Source organism: Rhipicephalus microplus, chromosome 1 (genome assembly GCF_043290135.1).
Source record: "Rhipicephalus microplus isolate Deutch F79 chromosome 1, USDA_Rmic, whole genome shotgun sequence".
Lineage (NCBI taxonomy): Eukaryota > Metazoa > Arthropoda > Arachnida > Ixodida > Ixodidae > Rhipicephalus > Rhipicephalus microplus.
The window spans coordinates 235,242,375-235,266,745 of record NC_134700.1 but is presented as its reverse complement, the minus strand read 5'-3'; the positions used below and the strand labels follow the sequence as shown (position 1 = coordinate 235,266,745).

At 45.5% G+C, this 24,371-nt stretch overlaps 1 protein-coding gene across 1 annotated transcript in view; it reads right to left on the bottom strand.

Moving 5' to 3' along the window:
* LOC119159503 (uncharacterized) overlaps nt 1–24,371 on the bottom strand; it is a 77,508-nt gene that overhangs the window by 31,745 nt on the left and 21,392 nt on the right. The window contains exons 7-10 of the mRNA XM_075868300.1: nt 24,159–24,282; nt 20,424–20,717; nt 19,052–19,307; nt 17,276–17,462 (exon numbers count right to left, since the gene is read on the bottom strand). Coding sequence (XP_075724415.1) covers nt 17,276–17,462; nt 19,052–19,307; nt 20,424–20,717; nt 24,159–24,282 — 861 coding nt within the window. The remainder of the gene's footprint in view (nt 1–17,275; nt 17,463–19,051; nt 19,308–20,423; nt 20,718–24,158; nt 24,283–24,371) is intronic.

Here is a 24,371-nt window from a genome sequence, read left to right as displayed (position 1 = left end):
CGTAAGGGGGACATCACACTGAATGACTCCCTGGGTTCAGCGAGTGAGTTAGCGGATGCAAAGTGCGTTAGCACGCGCCTCTATGGTTTTGGCTAAACCGTCTGAGTTTGGGAGCATTAGACTGTCGCGCCGCGAGTTGTTGACCGAGTGCGCAGTGTCTTGACGGAACATGCTCCATTTCTCATCGCAGTGGCAGTGCTGGCCGGATAGTGCAACGACGATCGCACGATTCGATGCCCACGCAAATTGACGTTCTTTTTTTTTCTATCTGCTTCTTTGCATTACGGATGTCAAGGTCGCGATATTATTCCACCCTCCGTCGGCTTGCTCGCCGGAGGAGAAAGATAACGTCCTCCTTTCCTTCGTGGCTCGGTGCACGCTGCGGCGCGCTGCTTCACTGCGCCCGGCCACCTTGCCCCCAATCCGAATCGATTTCACTCGCCCGGTAATAGCGTGAAGTTACAAAAGCTTGACGCCGTTGTAATGACTCATTTTCGACCGTGCATTCAGTAAACTAATATTGACATGCATCTTTTTACTGTATCCCGCTGATGTAACAGGTTACGTGAACGGTGACGCAGACCTTTCGCGTTCTCTGATGCTTGATATGCGGAGGTACTCAGTAAAGACCAGATGATGCTGTCTGCGAAGGCTCCAAAGCACTGCGTGAAATGAAGTCTCTTCGTGTCATGCACTCTCGTACTCCTGACAACATTTGGGGGGGGGGGAAGTGGGGGATGTAGTGGTACATCTGCCTGTTAGCTAGAGCACCTGCTTTCACTTAGCACAGGTATGATTGAAGCAACTGTAACGTAATTGCAAGGGTAAAACAGAAATCGTGGCGCAGCATGCATAATGAGGCAATGCCAACCAAAGCAACGGCGTGTAAGATGTCCTATGCCATTGTAAAATGCAAAATTGACGTGTGCAATCCACGGTAAACAAGGGAAAAAAAGAGTGGAGCGATGTGGATGGTCAAAACTGTGGCGCGCATAATATCAATGACCCTGTGCATTGATCTTTGGGGAATTCAGTAGCAGCTAATTATGCGGAAGCACTACCTTCGTCGTTAACTCTTAGTGACGACTGTTACAGATGCACGCGCGCATGAATTATCGACACGCGAATGCACATGTGATAACACACACACACATACATATATATATATATATATATATATATATATATATATATATATATATATATATATATATATATATATATATATATATATATAGCTTGTTTACTTGTTTGCAGTTTGCATACAGAATTGTGAAAGAAGTGACTGGAAAGGGGCCATAAAGCTCTATATACCAGCTTTTGTGTGATACCGCATTTTGATGGGCCTCCCTTCAAATACAGTCACAACATCTCTGTGACGTGAAAATCGATTATTCTGAAATGCGAGAAATAAAAAATTAAAGAAGAGTACCGCGTAGTAGAGCAAGTGATAAAGCATCAAGCCCTGCTAATCAACATTTCGAATCTTCTATCCACAATATCAGGAGTGAGCCCTGTTCAGCTCGGGTGGTAGTATAACTTACGTGTAAGTAGGAGTTGTCTGAAACGCTTTGTCTTCTTATTCTTCTATTTTCTTACGTTTACCAAATCTCTTAAAGATACACGAGCGTATTGTCAACCTTCCGTAGGCATGCGCGAATGTATGTGGTTTTTCTTTTAAATTCTATACTTGCCCATGAGAAAAAGACATGTATATGCCAAAAGGCCCAGGAGTGCAGTCAAGGCATAGTAACATGCTTGGCGACCACGTTTACGATTGTGGCCAATGGTTACAAGGCCCTCATGTAAAGCGGCACACGAATACATAAGGTTAAAATCCTCCGCGACTGTTCCATTATTCATAGCGGTGTAATAGCTGAAAGCTTGCTGTCGTGTTTGAGTGCTGAATCCGTCATTGCAAGTTTATTATTCCTAGATTCCTAGATACGCGTCCACTTATAGAGGAGGGGGGGGGGGGTGTTATTCGGACGCAACGATTCTCCTACCGCACATCTGCGCTAGGTTTCATTTGCCCCTTATAATATTGAAACGCGCTAGCGAAGATTCTGCGTTGACTACCGACGTCTCAACTCTATAACTAAGAAGGACGTGTACCCGCTTCCTCGCATCGATGATGTCATCGACTGCCTGCATTCAGCGTCCTATTTTTCATCGGTGGACTTGCGATCCGGGTATTGGCAGATCCCCATGGATCCGGCTGACAAAGAAAAGACGGCCTTTGTTACACCCGACGGTCTGTTTGAGTTTAATGTTATGCCATTCGGCTTGTGTAATGCCCCCGCCACATTTGAAAGATATATGGAAACCGTTTTACGGGGCCTCAAATGGGAAATTTGCCTGTGTTACCTGGACGATGTCGTGATTTTTGGCCGAACATTTGAAGAACATAATCATCGCCTTGACCTCGTTCTAACCTGTCTCGAGGAAGCTGCGCTTACACTGAACTTAAAAAAATGTCGCTTTGGAGAACGTGAAACCTTGGTTCTGGGACACCTGGTGGATAAAAATGGCGTGAGACCGGACCCGCAGAAAGTCGCCGCTGTCAGCAACTTCAATCAGCCGCAGTCCCCCAGGGAGTTGCGTAGCTTCCTGGGCCTGTGTTCTTACTTTCGTCGATTTGTTCCGAATTTCGCTGATAAAGCACAACCACTGACCGACTTGCTGCAAAAGGATGTCCCTTTCCACTGGACACCGGATTGCGAAGCAGCCTTTAAGCAGCTTCGGTTCATACTGACTTCAGGACCGGTACTACGCCATTTCGATCCTTCTGCTGAAACGGAAATTCACACAGATGCCAGTGGAATCGGCCTTGGTGCAGTGCTCGTTCAGCGCCATGACAATGCTGAACACGTGGTCGCTTACGCGAGTCGTTCGTTGAGCAAGGCAGAACGAAATTACACAGTCACAGAACAGGAGTGCCTCGCAGTTGTTTTCGCCGTGCACAAGTTTCGCCCATACATCTACGGTCGTCGCTTCTCGGTAATCACCGACCATCATTCTCTATGCTGGTTGGTAGGCCTCCGAGACCCATCTGGACGACTGGCGCGATGGGCTTTGCGCTTACAGGAGTTCGACTTCACAGTACGCTACAAGAGCGGTAACCGGCACGCAGACGCCGACTGCCTATCGCGCCTTCCTCTACCGATGACGGAGTGCGACGCTGACAACTTCGACCAGTATATCGGCGCTATTGCCTCTGAGTTCCCTGATCTCGCGACTTTCCGGACAGCCCAACAAGAGGACCGCTCCTTAGATTCTCTATTCGCCTCCGCAAATGAACACGCAAACCCAAGCTCTTTTGTGGTTCATGACGGCGTCCTTTACAAGAAGAATTATTCCGGACAAGGCGCCCGTCTGCTTCTAGTTGTTCCACGCACTTTACGGGCTCACGTCTTTCGGTCCTTACACGACGACGCAACCTGCGGCCACATGGGCTTCGCCAGAACGCTTCAACGAATCCAGCAAAGGTTCTATTGGCCCAAGATGCGACACGACACGGAAAAATACGTTGCTGGATGCGAACAATGCCAACGACACAAACGTCCCACGGCTACGCCGCCAGGACTTCTCCATCCTGTTCCACCTCCTAACTCTCCCTTCGAGACTGTTGGTGTCGATCTGCTCGGTCCATTTCCACGATCGAGCAGTAACAATCGATGGGTCGTCGTCTGTGTTGACCACCTAACGCGCTACGCAGAAACTGCTGCAATACCTGCTGCAACGGCCATGCACGTGTCGCAGTTTATGCTTCGTTGTGTAATTCTCCGCCATGGTCCTCCACGCGTTGTCATTAGCGACCACGGACGTCAGTTCGTTGCCGACGTCGTTGAAGAGATCCTGCGTCTGTCTGCCTGCAATTTCCGCCATGCCACACCATATCACCCGCAGACCAATGGTCTCGTAGAGCGCACGAACCGGACTCTCACGAACATGCTGTCTATTTATGTCGATTCTAAGCACAAAAACTGGGACGAAGTGCTACCTTACATCACGTACGCGTACAATACCGCGAAGCATGAGACTACAGGTTACTCTCCATTTTACCTGCTGTACGCTCGCTCCCCACGATTTTGTCTCGACACTATACTACCTTTTACACTAGACGTGGAAACCTCGACAGCCGAGACGCTCTGCCGCGCAGAAGAAGCCCGTCGCATCGCACGCCTCCGAACCTTGGCATCCCAGCAGCGTTCTAAGAAACGTTACGACGCCTGCCATCGCTCCGTATCTTATAGCAAGGGCGATCTTGTGTGGTTATGGACACCAGTCCGCAAACGTGGTTTGTGCCAAAAGTTCTTGGCTCACTATTCCGGTCCATTCGTCATTCTTGACCGCCTCAGCGACGTCACGTACGTAATCTCGAGCGTCACAAGCAATGGTCGCCGCTCTAGCAAAACACAACTGACACACGTTGCGCGCCTTAAACCTTGCCATCATCAACCATCTGAGTGACTCGCCCAGAGGGCATCGTCTGCGAACCGGGAAGTGAAACGCGCTAGCGAAGATTCGACGAAGAGGAGGAAGAGACTCGACTGGCTCGCGAGCGACGCTGTGGATCCTTGGCTGAGCTACACCTCTGCATTACCCATATTGTAAATAAACGCGTTCCATCGTCACAATATGTTATCTGCTTTCTACACTGCGTGTGGACGGCGAACCAGAAGCCCAAGTGACAGGGTGTGGTGGGCTCAACGAGGTGATATGAAACCTAGAATTTGCGAAGGTCTTCGTAATGCTTTTGAACTGCGAAAAGAGATCTTGTTGCCGCATTAAGAGTTAATAAGAAATGATAAGATGACAATATAAACGAGTGAAAAGAGAGCTAGTAAAAATAGTACGCAATAATTGTTCACGGGGTATAAAGCTAAACCCACCAGAACAGGCTGCACGAGCAGTGATTGTCGCTTCTCGTGCAGCCTGTTCGTCTCGGCGGGAACGATAATCGGTATAGGTCACTTACCAAGGTCATTTTACTGTCAGTTTTAGCGCACATTTTTAAGTACTCCTTCAATAACAAGCTTACAGAACAGGGTACGACACTTTATGCTTTCTGGCGAACGAGCTGCAGCCGATACGGGAATGCCTACGCTGACAAGCACACTTCCATTAGCGGGACCGCGTTGAATGTACACGCTTGTTACAGTTATCTGGAAGGTCATTTCTTTCTGTGGCTTTGACTAAATGAAATTCCGTTTACGACAAGGTACACGCTGATAAATGAAATGATTCAAAACGAGAGATATAAACACCGCGGACTTCAGAAGGCTCAAATTCGATCACCCCACATTTGGGACGCGTGTGCGCGTGCATGAGTCAGTGCCCTTGTTAACGAATGAAGGGCGACGCCAATTGGAATTTTTGTTGAAGCCAGACAGACATGATCTCGTTTACAGCTATAGACCTGCGGGCGTTTGGTATCCTTCATGCAACCTCTATAAACGGGCCCTGTATTATCACCGCAGACTATATCGAAAGCGTATAATTAAAGACGAAAACAACGCAAAATATCTTAAGAATGTTTTATACTGCTGTGAGGGGATGAGATTCTGGAGAGAACTAGAGAGAAAAAGATGCAAGGAAAGGCAGGGAGATTAACCAGACGCACATCCGGTTTGCTACCCTGCACTGGGGAAGGGATAAAGGGGAGAAAAGAGGTTGCAGAGAGATGAGAAGGTACACACAATCACGAGCACACTCGGGGAGCACACATAGTCTACAGGCGGTCGCTCAGGTTTGTTGACTTTAGGTAAAGTAGCAGTGCTTTAGTCGCTTTCTGCGCAATTGAGGCAGATGCCCAAGGTAAAGAACTCTTGGCTGAGCTAGCTAATCGATAACGTGTATTCGACAACGACAGAATGTATCTGCTCGAAAATCTGCGCAGCATATAAATGCATGAGTACCTATAAACAAGGTCATGATAATCGCTGGTCCCATATAAATGAGCTTCTATTTGTTGGCATTGGCAATGTTTTGTTTTTTTCTTTAATTTTTTATACAATACTACAGACCAATTAATTGGTCTAAGCAGGACGGGCAGAAAAAAAGAATGTTCACGCACATACAATGCAATGCAATGTAACAAAAACAATGAAGCAACAAAACGCAGAATTCACTTGGAACTACAAAATAAACAAGCCACGGTAAAACCGACTTTTCGCACAAACATAGCAGGGTTTTCAATCCAAATAAAACTAGAAAATCACGCACAACTTCAAGAAACATTGCTAAAAACCCGAACGTCAGTAATTAAAAGTTTATAAAATGATCGTGTAGGGCTGTCATAAAATTTCCACTAACACTTTTTTCTGGCAATTTATTCCAGTCATCTACCGTGCGTGGAAAATATGAAAACATAAAAGTATTTGTTCGGGCAAAGAATGGGGATAAACTGTGGCTATGTGTGTGTCGTGTTTTCCTCGTGGTGGACGGACTAATGAATGGAGTGGGTGATAATCCAGTCTTACACTTAATTAGGGATTCCATAAAAGCTAAGCGGGCAATTTGGCGTCTGATGTGTAGTGGTTGGATTTTATTGAGTGCCATGATACCTGACGGAGAATCACTTCTTTTATATGTATTATAAATTTCTCTCTATTTGTACGCAGTGCTGGGTTTATGCCCGGAAATTGGGGTAAGTGATGATTTAACCTGCAGGATACGCTCGAATCTGTACGGGAGTGCATCGTTATGTCCGTATCTTTTCGGATATTAGCTCTAGCTGCTGTACTGGTTCGGCCATATGCTATTTTAAGGCAACAAGGCACTCAACACATAATGATCGTGGGTCACCGCTGGGCACCGTATAACGTTCAAGGTCCCTTAAGTGGACACTGACATTCTGTGTGACGATGTTACGGATATACCGGCTGTTCAACAGTCCTCCGTCTTTGAACTGGCCTTTTAGGGACGAAGCACCTCAATGCATGGGTCGGTCGTCACCTCTATGTATGCATGTATGTAATAAACCACCTCACAGCATATCCACGGAGTGAATGATGATGAGTGGGGCGAAGCTTCGGAGGGTTTCATCGGCAAACCGTGAATCATCCGCTGGCCGCGTTTGTCCGTCGTCTGTCTGTCTGTCTGTCTGTCTGTCTGTCTGTCTGTCTGTCTGTCTGTCTGTCTGTCTGTCTGTCTGTCTGTCTGTCTGTCTGTCTGTCTGTCTGTCTGTCTGTCTGTCTGTCTGTCTGTCTGTCTGTCTGTCTGTCTGTCTGTTTGTCTGTCGGTCTGTCGGTCTGATGCATGGACGGATGGACGTACGAACAGACGGACGGATGGACTGACTCATGAACAGATACGCGGATGGACGAACAGACGGATGGATGGACGGACGGAAGCAAAGACGAGCAGACGGGTGGAAGTGCGGACGGACTGACGCACGCTTCGCCCCTCTCATCATCGTTTACTCCGTGGAAATGCTGTGATTTTTTCTGCTTATTTTATTTGTTCTAATCTTTTGTTCTCGCATGGTATGCAATACCGACCGATATACTAGTCCTCTTTATCGCTCTTCTCTGCTTACATGCGCATGCCACTGCGGAGAGATAAGCATATATCTGTACGCAGTGCACGTTCGTAGTACACCCAGGGAATTTTCGTTTTTGCGAAGAATTTTCGCCGATCATTTTGAGCCAAGGGGAAAAAATTCTTGATTTTGCAGGAAATTTCAGGAATGGTTAAATTCTCCGATGACAACCGATAATTAGCAGTCACATTGCGCCATCACCTGTTGTAATCGGTTCTGGCGCATACACCACGCTAGCATAGCCATTTAGATTTGTTTTTGAAATTCACGCGGAGCGATTTGTAGTTCACTATCGGTGTTAGACTTGAAGCCCACTATGTGCACTGTGTATTAAAAGTATGTGAATTAATAAATTCATGTTTTTGTTGTGTGGAAGTGGAAGGACTAGACATGATTTCGAAAGTCGCCAGTACGTCAGACACGTGTAGTTTTAGTACTTGTGTGTGTGGATGGTGGCGGAAACTGGTACTGTTGTGCAGGGAACTATGCTGGGAATGTCGTCAACGTTTGTAGGAGAAAATCCCCGAAAAAGGGAATTTGTGTGTCTCTGAATGGGAATTGTTGGGCGTAGTATGGAACCTCACTGTAAACCGTGTTTCGATTTCTTCAATACAAAAAGACCAGTTTGGCAGTTGGTTCCTATTTTCTCAAAAGCAGAAGCGTGCGCGCCATTTGCATATCTCAAAATTTTGTATCCTCTCTTTTCTCTGTGCTACAAATTTGAGAAGTCGTTCGGCTCCTGATGTATTTGTCTAGAATGACTTGCAAGCGAAAGCGATCTTCTTTTGCTTCTTCTCAATCGGTCGTACTGATCCTCACTTTCCCACGACAACTTTCTGCACAGGCCTAACGTGGCATTGCAGTGCCTCCAAGATCGCAAGCATCGTATATCTTTCTGCACCTCGGCAGGTTTTGCAACCACTTCCCAGATCGGCCAACGTTTGACCAAGCGACGATGTCACGTGATGACTTCATCGCGTGATGCCGGATGACGTCCCGTGATGACGTCACCAGGTCGTAATCTCTTATCACGTGACTTTCTGCTTCTTTCGCGCTGGCGCCAATGCCACCGATGGCCGCGTTTGATGGGGCCTCTGAGGCCTTAATAATACAGCAAGCTCGAAACGCGCGAGCACATATGGATGTATTGAGCGCGCAGTTTCGCCTGGATTTGTCGGTCGCTAAGCCGCGAACGGAACGACGACGTGAAACAATTAAAGAAATGTTAGAAAAAGATACGGTGGTGACGGCATAATCGGAGGATTGCGTGATCACGTGGGATTGCAGGCTGCAAAGAGGACTGACCTTGCCGCGCCACCGACGCGTGCTGCGCCCGCTGCTGTGCTAACTCGTCCTTTCACACGGAAGAGGAAAATATACAGGAGCATGCTAAAGGAAAAACAAATAGGAAATAAGAAAACGAGAATCGGCTGAAAAGCTGTCCATGCTTGTGGCCGCAACAAGCAGCTGTACCAGACCCTAGACTGCCGTATGTGGCCTAAGCCTTACGTATATGTGGCAAAAGGAAGTAAACAAAAGCAGCACAGTGTGAATATGTGTGTGTGCGTGTTCATTTTACAAAAGATTTTGTTTTCATGTAGCCCCCGCTTCTTGTTGAGCTGTTTATTTGGCTGCTTTTTTTTTCGCGAGAAAAAAAAAAAAAAGGTAAATAACGGTTGTTTGGGTGGACGTACCCGTCTAAATATGCCAGGTGTTCTTTTCAAAGGACGCATTTAGTAATGCCTCGGTGCATCCGAGGTCTCTTTGAAAGAAGAATAACGCCCACTAAACAAAAAAAAAAGAAATGATGAAGGTGATGACTCAAAAGCCACGGAAATTCTTAAAACAGTGAGGGGTAGGAATAAATGGGTTTGAGGGGGGTTGGATCCAGCTGTTTCCGCGTGAGCTGTGAATGTAAACAATGAAAGACAGTCGATGGCCAAGAAGACACATGAAAAGAAACGAAACAAAGCGCTGATGGCTGGCTGAGAGGTAAGTGAGTTCAAAAACAAATGAACAAATAAATGTGGTGTGGCACCTGCATACATAATTGGAAGAGAGGCATGCTTTTTTTCAGCAGGGTATTGCCGAAGGTCTCTCTAAATCGTAAACTGAACTGGGCATCGCACATAGATAACTCCGCTAGAAGAATAAAATACGAAATGAGACTCGTTGAGCGCACTTGCTCGGAACGTTAAGAGGGGTCATGTTCGCGCTTTCCTAGGTCATTCACTCCTCTCTGCTGGCAGCGAGTCCTAATGATCGAGAACGGAGAATACCGGCAGAATATTCAGAAATGAAATCCCTTCTGCGAACCCGAAAAATCTCTTTTATTAGGCGCGGAACACAATGGGGGTTCGCGGGCTGCCACATTATGTTGTATGCTCTGTTTGTTGGCCTAGTTGGCACTTGTTTAAAGGGACACTAAGGTCAAAAAACAATTTACGTGGGAGTGAAAGCTCAATGTATGACAAGACCTAAAACGACAATATTATCAACAACAGTGTCCTACTTACCGAGAAATGAAGGTGAATGCACAAGAACACAGGCGCCGCAGTAGGACATTTTCAAAATGGTCCTGATGACATCAGATGAACCGCCTACAATTATTCACTAGTAATCGATCTGACTGCATGAAATAATGAACTTTCCGTGCATCAAAAGACGCAATGAAATGCTGCTTGTTCTTTTTTGTTTGATTAATGAAAAAAAGAACCGCCGGACGTTACTATGGAGAATTGCGCGAGTGGTTCAAAATTCAATTTTCGCGTGGTTACACGGGACAGGTGGTGCCATCTAGCGGGACACAGTTGAAACAAAAGCGTCTGCAATCTCGGAGCCAATGGAGGGAAATTGATCAATGACCTTTTATGCTGCTGTGTCTCCCCCTGCTTTCGGTCTGCTGCTATTAGCGCAGTAAAGCCGGGCAATGTTGTGCACGACAACAGTGACGTGAGACGGACCGGTCGGTTCGCTTCTTGAGGCGGGTGATTTTAAGTGCGCTAACCTGATGCGTACCACTAAAACGTGATTTTATTTCAAAATAGACCCTTCCATGCCACAAAAGCAACACTACGAGTTTTCTGCACCACCATTTCAACAATCAACATCGACTTAATAGTTAACTCTAGTGTCCCTTTAATAACGTATTTTAGCCGTGAAATAACGCAAACACAGAGTAAAGAAACACGCAACAAACGCCACCTGTCATTGTGTGTTTCTTTATTCTACGTTTGTGTCATTTCGCGGCTGAAGTATGTCTGTTGTATGCTGTCATCGCTTGACGTAACGCAGGAAAAAAACCAAGCATGAGAATAGATAAAAATGTAAGCCAGTGAATTATAGGAAGAGAAAAAAAGAAAGGGAAGTAGTAGGAAGAAAAACAGAGATGAGTGTAAATTAAGAGAAAAGAACAGATGAAAAAAAACTGTAATAGAAAAAAGAGACGAAGAAAGAAAGAGAAAAGCGAAGATAAACAAACAAGGATGCCTACCTCCGCACTTCCATCAAGCTTGGCACTCCTAGTGCCAATCTGCCTTAATTTTAGTCTTGGAAGAATACAGAGAGCCAGCACCCGATACAGCATGAAACTAGCGGCTGGAACAAACAAAGAATCTCGTTTCTTTTATGAAAGTGTTACACAGCTGACGCAATAGACGATGCCATGCAGAAGATAGCTGTTTTCGGGTCTATACAAAATAGTCGAAGGCGACGTTGTTAACTTTCCTCGCAACGTTCTTCTTTTTCCTGGTTGTACTGCGACTCATGCCAATTACGGCTTGGGAGGATCTTGTGGAATCGCTTGATAGGTTTATTAGGCGCCCCCGATTCTCGCAAGTGTGACGTTTCCGTTAGTACTTATCGTTGGTTAGTCAATACTCTTTCGACTGTATACACTTGGTGTTGTGCGTACAAACTGCAAGCTTCGCGCGAAACTCGTCGAAGAAAACGAGAGGCCGCCGAGGCATGTGTGTCCACGGCTGATCTACATTGCATAGAAACAGATTCGTTCGTAATCACAAGAACGCCCCTTTCGCTTACGGCTTTCGAAGAGACCTCGAGCTATAGCTTCGTGATAGCCACCAGCCACTTCATTAAAACGGACTCAAGCGAACAGAGATTTAACGCGAAGTGTAGGGGAGGAAAAAAAATGAAAGTATGTGGTTCCGGCTGTTAACGGCCTTGCTAAGCAATGGAGACTTAATTGCGTCCTTCGTTGAAGGCCACCGGACTGACCAACATCGCGGCTTGTTCGAAAACTAAATGCGTGGAAAACGGCGACCGCGCCGCCGCCAACGCGAGCGGACGATTAAGATTACGGCGAGGCGAAGCCTGCTGCGCTCGTTGGCAGCGACAACTGCGGCGGAAATATGCACTGCATGCTCAACCGCAATACGACGGCGCCGCACAGCTCGCGTCCGTTACGTTAACAACTAGCGACGTATGCTAATACAACATTTAGTCTGTGCTTCAAACCGTGCAAGCTTGCAAGGTGGCGCGAGAAATGAGTAATAGAGTGGGGGATATCCCCCACTCTTTTACTTTTTTTTTTAACTTCACCTTTAAGAGTTGAGCGTGATAGCAATATCCTGTCGCTAGTGCGTACTTCAATCATTTTGTGCATATTTTTTACTGTATTTTGTTACTCAAGAAGTTAAAATTTTTAAATACTGTATACAATGTAACGACACAGTTGAATGTGGCTTGTGTCAGTGAAGCTTTCGCATAGGGAGGTCGATGTCTTGCAGGGGTAGCATGATTAAAACCATGAGCAATTATGCGTGTACAATCTCTTCGAAGCTGTTATGCACCCGGTGCGTGGTCTTAAGGGAATGCGCGCAGTTACGAGGGTGCCTTTTGTAATGGGTGTCGGGCTTTAAGCCATGAAGACGTTATAATCACCTGTTCGGACTCCCGATGGTAATGTACACGCTTGTAACACGCAATGTCGCTGCGATATTAGATGCTGTATTGTTGAGCCTCTTTGCCGAGTGCATGTGTTTGTAAAGCGTAAACGTCATTTTCACATGCATTTCCAAGCAGAGGGAGGTATTTTAACTGTATTTACAAGCATACGCGTGGCTTTGTGGTACAACACCTGCTTGCCTTGCAAAGGCCTGGGTTTGATCCTCACTTGGACCCGGAATTTTTCATTGTTTATAATTCTTGCATCTTTTAAACTTTTCAGTCACGCGTAAGATCATGATTTTTCGTTCGCAACCACCAACGCCATATTTTTTGCGAAACGAGGCCTTTAACGCTGTCACGTTGATAAAAAGGGAAGTAAGTGGCACTTATTCACTGTGTACGCAGTTATTGTTTACAGTGCTTTTCGATTATCAGAATGAGCTACGAACAGCGTAAGTGGCATTGGCAGGCATGTCGTTCTTGTTACTGTATGAGCCGTCCGTGAATTTAGTTGTAACGAAGAGGCACTGAATACCTTCCGTACTACATATGTGATTTATGGCAAGTGGAGTACGTCTTCCCAAAGTATCGAAACTATCGTCCGCATGTTTTTCTGTAGACACGCAGCTGTCAAGCATTCTATTCCGCATTTGAGCCACGTTGAAAAAGGCGGGCATTCAGTTAGGCAAGCGCCTGTGTAGGGATTCAAAAAAGTGGCATAACGATAACACACATGGACGAGAAAGAGACGACGAGTGCTAACTTTCAACTGTCGTCTCTTCCTCTAGTCCGTGTATGTTAGCCTTATGCCACTTTTCGAAGCAAGTAACCAACTACCTCAAAAAGCACCGTTGACAGCTTGGGCCTTTTGAGCACCTATACATCAAAAAGAAATGCGTAACCTATGATGCGTTTTAGATTACTGAGATTACTGTATACGGCACAGCATAGTGACACTTTAACCAGCACACCAAGAAATATTTCTTTATTTCCGACGTCTTTATCATGTACCATAAATTATCGACGCAGACTTTTTTCCCGTCTAGAAAGAAATGAGAAGGCCGAGTAAAGGCTGACAACCAACCCATGGCTGGCCTTGTATCTTGTTCACGTCACAAGTTCAAGTCGTACAGGAGTTTTGTACTAGACTTCCAATGTATAATGGCGCTTTCAGCACTTTCGAGCATCTGGCGATCTAAGGACTATGAGCGGTTCATCTTGCCACAAGGGAAGTACGTATGCGATGATGGCATACGCCACAACGTAGACCACTATCACGCGCATACACTTCTGTCACCAAGGCTAACGGTAATTTTTTTAGAAGTCAGGCCGTATGTACAGCATGTTTCAGATGGCGCGCGGTCTTCTCGTGACTAGTGGAGCTTTTAGACGCTGCGTTACACCATCGTGTCCTGCTGCTGGAGATCAAGATGAGCCTTGCGTAACTCGCTGAGCATCTAATCGAGCCAGGGAGACCAGACGCCGCCGAAGTTCTCGGGGTAAGCGCGTGGGTCGGCCGGTCGTGCCCGTGACGCCACCGTTCGCGACATGTAGCCGCTGAGCTTCTTGTAGAGAACGCGCAGCACCTGACCGAAGAAAAGACCACAGCAAATGAAATATTAACGGGCAGTTCGAGACCCCAATGACACAAGGCGACTTGCAAATCATGTTTCTGGGTATCAGTTAGATTTTATGAGATTACTGTTCGTTTGCCATTTCTACTTGCAGAGTGCACGTAACGGCCGAGGCGAACAATCTCTGAAGCTTTGAACCTTTGAAGAACCAAATGATTGGATTTGAAAACACCAGTATTCGACACATAAATTAGAGCGTGGCTGGTGGTGGAGTTTGAAGCAAATATCTACCGCAGTGGCGCTGGCTGTCTTATAACCGCAGAATCATCGCCTCCCTTCACTGTCCAGGAACCGCAGGCGCGTTCTGTTAATTCGTTCATCAATCCGCATGGAAAGCTTTTTGACACTAATGTTCAACAAGCAGCTGTGGTGAGGTGTGTACCTCCGTCTCAATCACGTAAAATTAATTTTAGATAATGGCCCACTACGCAAACAAAGGAGTGAAATCACTTTTCTATGGCACCGAAAAAAACGCAGCCTCACAAAAAAGTAGTGGCCAAAACATAATCACATGCACACTTTATAACTTGCAAGTAATTTACACCTAAAGTTAAAGAAAGTCATGGGGACACAGGACGTAAATTTAACTCTATGGTTTATTATGTAATCAGGAGTGTTAAGCGAGTTGTAAAACATGCTTGTTGGTAACGCATTTAGAATTTTGTATAATGTGTTACACACGCACGCGCGCACGCATGTACACGCACGCACTAACACACACAAACTCACACACACACACACAGCACGGCTTATATTTTTGTTTGTTCTTTTTAAATTACTGTTTTTTAATGGGGTTCACCAACACTACAGTGACACATTTCCGACACGGAAGTGACATAAAAATACGCATGATCAGAAAGCAAAGAAAAAGTTCCATAGACGGGAGTCAAACCCATGATCTTTTGGTACACGACAACAAAGACCCGGTACCCTACCCATCGCGTCACGTTCGTTTTGTTTTCTCGTTTTGTTGTCTTCTTGGCTACAGGTAAAGATAGCCCAGCAATTATAAATGATGTTCGTTTCATACACATTAATACATCAAACAAAGGTATCACATCTTCATAACAGTCAGTCGTCATATAAACATCACGCACATTGACAACAATTTCCTCGAAACACTTATGAACATATAGTACTCTATCATCACCACTGTCTATAAGCAAGCATTTTGTGTCATACCGCATTGTATACCAAGTAAAAATGTTACATCAAAATGCTGAGCAGAATTTTCAAAAGGCGGAAAGAGTATTCCGTGTGGATTAAGAGGTAAATTTATCTTTAAGACTATCTGCATTACGTCCCAGAATAATATAACATTCTTACAATCAATAAATACATGTTCAATAGCTTCTGGTTTAACAAAACAAAACACATACTTAAGTATGTGTGATAAGTATTGAGAACGTTGAAAGTGTCTCAATGAAGTTTCGCACATGGCTGCATTTTGTGTGAAAAAAGGGGTAACATATTCTCCATGGCACCTTAATATCTCTCTATTCTGGCCCCGCTTTCATTGGCAAGGTTCTTGTATGTAGTTTGAAACATACTCTGGTAGAGGAGCGCCTTTTATTCCTACCAATGTCTTTTCACAGTACTCTTGGTCAAGTTTAGTAATACATGGCGACCGCGACATCCACGATTAGTTATTGAACGTGTCGTTTCTACGCGTCCATCCCATTTGGCGCGTTTCCAACTGAAGTGCAATTTCGTCGATCCATTAACACAACGCCAGGTGGTGAGCGTGTGCCTCATTCACAGCATCCGTGCATTCCGAAAATCGCTCTGTGTCACCTGGCTGTGACTTCGCGTTCTCCATTCGCAGCCTTATATTGGCGGCTCTGCTCGCTGTCACACCGCATTTGTTTATTCCGCTCTCATCGTTAATCACTACAATTATATAGAGCATCTATGAGCACAAGGGCTTCTTTATACGTTGATCACAAATGTCATCGAAATGGAGATTTATCACCAGGCGTCAACGTGTGGGCAGTCACGTTAAATGGTGCTATAGCTGTCAAACATCAAGATACATTGTGTCTCTCTTATATGAATGCAAAGTAAGCAATGAAAAACTTCTCCAAATTTAACTCTCACTTTCGTGTTATACGGATGCCTTTAAGAGGGATTAACCATGCTTTCTTTTATACCTTCTTTTACTCACACTGCGCAAAACATCTTCACCGCTTCAAGAAAGTGCGCAAAGATACCTGTTCATTTACACCTGCTGCTGTTCGATGCTTGCTCACTTTTATAGAAGATTAAGCTAGCTGGTTAGCATTCATCATAAACGCAGGCAAGGCGTGCGAACATGGAGACAGAAGGTGAGGACAAGACAAGACAAACATGTGTGTCGTCTTGTTTGCTTTTTGTTGTGTCTATGTATGCATGGCTTCGCTTTTTTCTTTCATTATGATAACTTTCACGGTTGTACTGCATGTCTAACAGGTGTGATATTCATATACAGAACGTTATTTTTTTTATTTTTTCGTCCTCTTCTGGCGTGTGCCATGTTTTTGTTTACTGAAGGGCTAAACTTCGTTTAGAGGGGGCCAAGGCTGGGTAGCTGCGAATGGGCATGCGTTTCGCTTTATAAATTTCTGCGCATTAGAAAGTTTGTAGAAAGCACGTCTTCTTTTTGCTTTCTTTTTACTTTTATTACTGCGTTCTTCTGAAAACTGTATAGGAGTGCTTAATTACCTTTATTTTTTATCTACTCTTGTTTTTAAATTTTGTTAAGTTTTAGAAGTACTGCATTATCTTTATTTCTTGTGTTGCTGATTCTGTAAGTTTATCTATAAAGATGAGCATTGAATTATTCTTATTTTGTATGCAGTCTGCTTTTGGCTTTTGCCTTCTTCCCCCCCTCCCCCGCCTTTCCTGTTATTTTTCTTAAAGTGTCCTTTTTTCAGCTAGCGTTTTATTTTTATTTTTCTTGCTTATTTTTGTGGTGCTGTTTGCTAATTGAAATCATTTTTTTTTTATTCAGTACTGTAGGAGGTCCCGACTCAGTCTTTGACGATGGGACCTCCTTCTGTGTACCAACAATTTGTAACGCTCCTGATGACGCATTAAAGTCATTTCTAATTTTGATTCTGGAGATATAAAAAATTACTACGAATCAAGAAAATATTCCGTTGTTCATGCTACCGGTATCAGACAGGGCGCACTTCGAGAAAAGTCTCACCTTTTTGTGCGACGCAGCCAGGTTCCGTGACTCGCAGGGGTCTTGCTCAATGTCGAACAAGTAGGGACCCTTCTCCGGCGGTTTTATGCTGGCGTCAGGCGAGCACTTCACGGTCGCCTCCCGCGTCCAGTTCTTGTCGGTTTCGAAGCGGAGGGTGCCGAACAGTGACTTGAACACCTTCGCTGTCCTGCGGTTCGGCATGCTCTCTGTTCATGGGGAGTGACAGCAACATTTTTTGGGGCGCCTTCATAAAGGTCGGCTTTTTTCCCCCTGGTATCCAGTCTTGTTTACGAATAGGTGTAGGGTTATGTGGTATCGGGTCGTAGGAAGTACTTACGCAGAGCAATGGGCTTCCCGATTAACGCTAGGTAAGTATGTTGGGTTTAACGTCTCAAAACCACCATATAATTATGATAGACGCCGTAGTGGCGGACTCCAGAAATTTTGACCACCTGGGGTTCTTTAACGTTCTGAACTACAGCATTTTCGCCTTCATCAAAAATGCAGCCGCCGCAGCCGGCATTCGATACCGTGACCTGCGGGTCAGCAACCGAGAACCTTAGCCACTAGACTACCACAGCTGGACTCCCAATTAAAACTACACCTAGCGCTTTATATGCGTCTGCGATCACTATCTTCCAGAATTCGTTGACCACTGTGGTATACGTCATAACCAAACCTATCATATGAGCAGTTTTGATCAACAGCACACAAATAATGGTCACTTCAATGGGTACTTCCAGCCCCATGTACCATTTCGACTGCGGTCATCTTTTGTTATTCTCAGATATTTTATCATGTCAGACCAGGCAGAAGACATTTAGGCTTATGTCAGCAATACCAGCAGTAAATTACGTCTTATAGCTTTTTTTCTATCTTCAAAACAAACCCCCCAAGAAGAATTTCTTCTTCAAAACAAACGCCTCAAAAAGAATTACGTTCGTCGGCATAACAATAATTTGTTAGAACGAATCTTTTCTAGTCATATAATATGGACTGTTTACTTATATGCTACCAAAAAAGTAAACAAAACAATGTGACGCAATTATGCGAGATGTGCAGAATCTTATAGGTTTTTCGCCTTAATAACAGCAGCTTTTGCACCATGTCGGACATTATATCAACGAAGTAAGAACCCCATGAAGTGAAAGCCTCAGTTGCATCAACAAGCCATCTATATCAGTTTTGTTCACTGACGCCCAATTTACGCATCTCAAAGGTTTAATATGAGTAATTTACTTTATCGTGTTTTTTGTTCGTCATCCTCTACTTTTCTATCGATTCACGCACAAACATTGTTATCGCGGTAAAAGAGCCAGTGCCTAAAAAAATGGATTATTGATTCTTTGTTCTTTTTTTTGGCTGGTGCCATTTAATCTTCTTTAAAGCCTGGATTTACTGATTTTTCACTTGTGTTTATTTTATCTGAGTGAGTTATATGCGTGTGCACTCTAAAAATGAGCGGTTGACGCAATAAATATGTCACTTATAAGTTCAGCACTCGTCTAGTCTACTTCCTGCGTCCTCGTCCTTTTTTGTGTGTGCTTTTTTTCCCAACTGCTCACGCTCTGACCTTTGAATATAAACAATTTGTTTGTATGGCGTGACAAAGGAGACGCTGGCATGTCGAAATCTATAAGAACATCTCTGTACTTTGATTTAATTGCTGAAGTTCCCCCAGTTCTCAGTATTCCCTGCTATGGAGTGCTTTATTATGATGTCGGGGTTTATGTCCGTAACATCCCGGTGATTATTAGACTGCTAATTGAAACGTACCTTGAACGTGCGCGCAACCGCGTCAAGTCGTCCAGTGGATTATCCATGCCTTTCATAGGGTGGCGGTTGTTCTTCAGTTTGGTGTCATTTTTCGGTGCCTGAACCACGAGCTTGTAGCGGCCAACTCTCAGCGCCATGGCTCTATTATTCGGGTCCACGTTGTGCAGTATCTCCTTTCGTGGACATTCGGTGCCCTCTGACAGCGCACGCCACATGTCGAAGCCATCAATGGGACCCAGGTGCGCCACGTTACCTCCTAGGTGCCCAAATCGGAATCGGCACATTTGATACTTCGAACAAGCGCTCACCCTCAGAACGCTTCAAGTTAAGGACAACACACATCACAAAGTCAGCGCAATGAAAATCACCTTTATTAAATTCGCGACATGTAACGATTCTCACAGACAGTGTCTGCTTTAGAAATTTAAGATCTGCGCAATGGTTACACAGGTTGTTATATTTCAGCTTGGTATACAAAGAAGGTACCCCGCGAAAATAGTTATTCGGCAAGCATTGCTTTTATTCAAATATTGGCTACTAAGAAAATCAACCATACTATGGGGATGTATTTGCACGTCATTTTTCATTTTTGACACGTTGAAAAAAAGAAGCATTGAATCGAAACATTTTGTTGTCATCTTCAACCGTGTTATTCTTACTGAGTTCATAAAACACCACACTGCTAAAGCCAAATTCTTCTCCGACACAGAAAAAAAAAGATAGAAATGTAGTACTGAGGTTCCTCCGGCTCATGCTGCTATACTTGCTGTGCAAGTGAAGTGCTTCCTGAACACATGTGATCTCTCCGCACACATCCCGCTCGATACCAATTTAAGGGAAGGCCCATAATAACAAATATTTTTTCCTTAAAAAGTTTTCTTTATAAGTTAGCATTTGAACAGTTTTACCAAAAGTGGCAATGGGCTTTGATATAAAACTGTCGGTGTAGCGTGGACGTCTTATATCGGGGCACTCACGAAAAAAGCGTTGGGTGATTAAGCACCTTACTGTTCAATATATTGTCTTCTATAGCAAGAATGCATAAAATAGACAATAAAATGAGGCACATGGCGCCATCATCTTGCTATACGATCTTAAAGGTGCTCTGCAACAGCTTCCCAAGTAATCAGTTATAGGTCTTCACAATATGATGTATGAATCAATTGTAAATTTCAATGTGCGTTTATTTGAGGCGCTTGTTTTCAGTAGCCTCAACTAGCGTTTTCTGACCATGCTTAAAAATTATTGCATGGTTTTTCTAATATTGATATAGCTCGCAGTATTTTGTCCATGCATTCCAAAGAACAGTAAACGGTTTTTCCAGCAGTATCAGCGCTTCCCGTGTTGCACACATGTTTAGCAAACCACTCACCGGCGGCTGAGTATAGAGTGGGCAGCCAGTCAACGATGTGCATCAAATGGCGCGACAGCTGACGGCGTTTCTTGAGCCTCGTGCTCCAGACAAGCGCTGGAGCTCGCACACCACCTTCCCAGAGTGTGGACTTGTATCCACGGAGTGGCCAGCTGCTACCGCCCGTCAAATCTTTACCAAAGAGACCGGCGCCGTTGTCGGAGCTGAACACTATGATTGTGTCATTCAGCATGCCGGTCCTGTTGAGGGCGTCAACTACGGCCCCCACCGATTCGTCCAACGCGTCTACCATGGCTGAAAACGCCGTAATAAAACAAGAATAAAACGCCCAAGTCACTCGTCAATGAGAGTTAAAAAAACTTGAAGGAGACACTATAAAGAGTAAACAGCTATCCTGTCAGCCAGTAGCACAGTCGTCATGCAGATGAATTACAACATTTAGACATAATCAACCGTTTCACATTCTGTTGCTAAAGCGCACGTGGGCTTGTGTCCGTCCAGCGCCGAAACCAGGCTGATATGCTTGGCATATTAGAACGTCGTCCCTTATGGGCGTTGTCGGTGAATGAGTTTGGTTTCTTCGCTCTGTGATCGCGAATATGCTTGAGACTGGAAAGGCAGTGTGAGCCGTGTATGCATATTACGCGTGTTGCGTGCCCGTTATTTTCGGCAATAATGCCGCATTAAAAGTTGTTATTCATTCTGTGGCGTATCCTCTAAGTCATCCCAAAGCCGAACTTCGCTGAACGCAACGATGCACAGCTGCAATAAAATAAAGAGGACAATAAATACTATAATAAAGGGTAACAATGCCTCTTTCCTCAAGAAAAGATTTTAATGTTTGAGAAGTGAACTTCGTCAAGACTCTTCTTGGCCATTGGCCCAAGATTGCCTTTTGGTTAATTACCCAATGGTCTAACGTCCTCGGAGTCGCATTATGTCGGCGTACTGAGGCGTCGTAAGGGGGGCAATGTAGGATTAGTAGGATTAGTTGGTGTATGCTTTATATGTCCTCCGCTTATAAAAATATGAATATGGACAAAAGAAAAAGTGTTTGACACGCGTTTCACTCGTAATACAAGAAGGGGAAAGTACCTGCTGCACCCATGCAAGACAAACGAGCCGCACTGTGTCCTTACTTTTTTCTAAGGTATGCTGACTTTGCCCAAGTACTTACTAAGCGTCCGTGATGCATACGGGCAACTGTTCTGCACTTTTAGTTGATGTTATTTCGACTCCTGATGTTTACGACGAATGATGAATGGGGGCGAAAACGTTTGCAATGCGTTAGCAGCGCTACGCCTCTCACTCGTTTCGCAGTTGACGTGGTGTGGCGTCTGAAGCGGTTCTACGCTTTGGTCGAGCAATATACCATCTGGTACGCGATATTGCGTGACTGTTTGCCTGACATGACGCCTGCTTAGGCTCTTCTTCTAAAGTAGTTTTAAGCACTGGTGTGGCTTTCGCAATGGGGAAAAAACTCGCATGCATGGCTTTGTGGTTAACACAAGCGAAGATACCCCAGCCATCTAATGTCTTCAAGGGAAAGTTGAAATTTGGATGTTGTCATCGGTTGTCGAGTAGCTACCGGACTTCTGGCGACATCAGTATATGACCGTCGATGAGACATATCTAATGCGAGTTCTTTGAGTTGCTCTAGATGTTTCCTTGTAACCTCCAGAATACTTTCTACGCATCTTGAGCTTATCAGCGAGGAACTTCCAAACAGAGTTCAAACATCACGAATAGTCGTTAGATGAGGTTCCAGCGCGCTATGCGCATGTAAAGGTGGGGGAAGACCCACCTAATCTATTTGAACTTGCGCATTATCTTTAAGATGCGACGCAGGTTAGGGTCCACCACGGAGGAAGGAAAGGTAGGAGAGGGCATGCCCCGCCGGCGCACTACGTGAAAAGTGTGGAGGAAATGACATCATGGCGGCCATATTCACTGGGCACAATGGCGGCGTTGCTATGGTTACGTGTTGCGCAGTGGAGCTGGCCTAGCAGGGAGCGGCCGCGGCTGGCGGCGGCATGTATGCCTCCCCAGGTCTCGTGCTGAGCCGTGGCGGACATTATCCGTGCTCGGCGCCGCGTTATTGGTTATACAGTGTTCTCCTGGCAGTTACTGTACTCTTAGCAACGTTTACAAATCTTTTTGTTCATCATGGGGTTTCAACAATGCGTAGAACGAGTGCATATCCATGTGTCGTGCAGCGGATGACGGGGATGAAGCAATTAAGTGTTCAGCGAAAGTGCGTTGGGCACCATGACGAAGCGGAATGACGATGAACGCCTTGCAGGTCAGTGACGGTTGGGCAGTGCTCCTGCTTGTGACAACGAACGACGCTGTTGAGCCCAGCAAGACGCAATGAGGACCATGTGCGCATATGTAGTTTCGTGTTGTCTGCGTACAGTAACAACTTGCATGTGTGCATTAAAATACCTTTTCTGTCCCGCTTCCTAATATACTCTCCCCCAGCATTACATGTAATCTCAACGTAACAGCAACCGCGTTCAAGTGTCACTTGCACCGTGCTCAAAGTCACCCCGGTCGCAGAATGCTGACGCCGGTGAGTCTCACGCAGAACGCGGACACAGTGGCCGGACGCTGCGTCGGCCGCGTGGCAGAGTGCAACCATAGAAGGCGCACGACCGATCGTGTTGTCTGTACAGTTGCTGAATTAATGACGTGAAAACACTCGCCGTTGTCAGTGCATCTAGCGCGCGTTCTCTTGTACTTGCTCCATTGTCGGTGAGCTTTCACTCGCTGTTAATACGCGGACGAAATTAACAGCGAGTGTTGAGCCCCGTTTCGTTAGTTTCGGATCGTCACGACACGCGCGCTGCGCAGATCACGTGCCTTCCGAGCCGGACAGAGAGTCGTGTCTTCTGCTTTACATTAGGATGTAAACAAGAGAGGAAAATTTGCCCAGTCAATATGGCTGACTTCCGGCTTCATCGCGGCTTTAAGACTAGTGGCGTCAGGGTCTCTCCTACCTTTATTTTCCCTGTGGGGTCCGCCTTAATCAGGTGCGGCCCTGACTATCCTTGCTGCGCATGTGCGCACTTCCCCCTATCTCTTTTATGTCCCCATCTCTCGCAACGCAATGCAGACGCAGGCAGCGTCTGCAGGTCTACGCTCCCTCCCCGTGTCTCTCCTCCCTCTCAGCGGCGTTTACAGCATGCGTGTCGCCCCCCTCCTCTCTCTCCTCTCCTATGCTCCCTCTTTCTCACCTCGGAACGCCGACGCAGGCAGCGTCTGCTAGCGAATTTCTTGACCGATAAAATTAGGGAGCCTTTGTGGGCGCACCGCCTCCGTAACGGAGGCGCACATGAAGGCTCCCTAGAAAAAACCGACTGCTCGTGCTGCTAATCCTTCACTGACCACCCTACCGGATGTTGATCTCCAAAGTAGTGTCGGTGAGACAATTATCCTGTGCGTTGTTGAAACATTTGCAGTGTTCTCGTTAACTAAAAGCGTACTGCGGGTACCTGTATTCAATCCGGAGTCTTCTGTCTCTCATTGCCCATTAGCAACTATTGGCATATTCCAGTAGGAAACTCCGGTCCATCACTGCGTGCTTTGCTCCTTCCCAGGTTTCTCTCCTGCGCAACACCTCGATAAGCGCCAGACTCAACGTCGCCTCCAGTGTAAGTGTTAGCGCCCGCTTTTTCGCATCTACGCATGGTTCTCTTTATCGCGAGATGGTGTAATATATTTGTCCTCCCTTACCTGCATAGTAACTCCTGTCCTTGTTTCCTATGTAGGAAAACTTTCTCACAATCTTTTCTGGCGCTTGAAAAGGATCTGTATTTCCGATATGTGGAGCTATCTGGCTGAAATAACCAAAAAATGGCTGAAAGAAAATAATGAATCTGTGTTGTCATACAAGCATTCCACTGGGAGACGTTACAATATGTTGTGCTATTTTCTTTGAGAGAAATC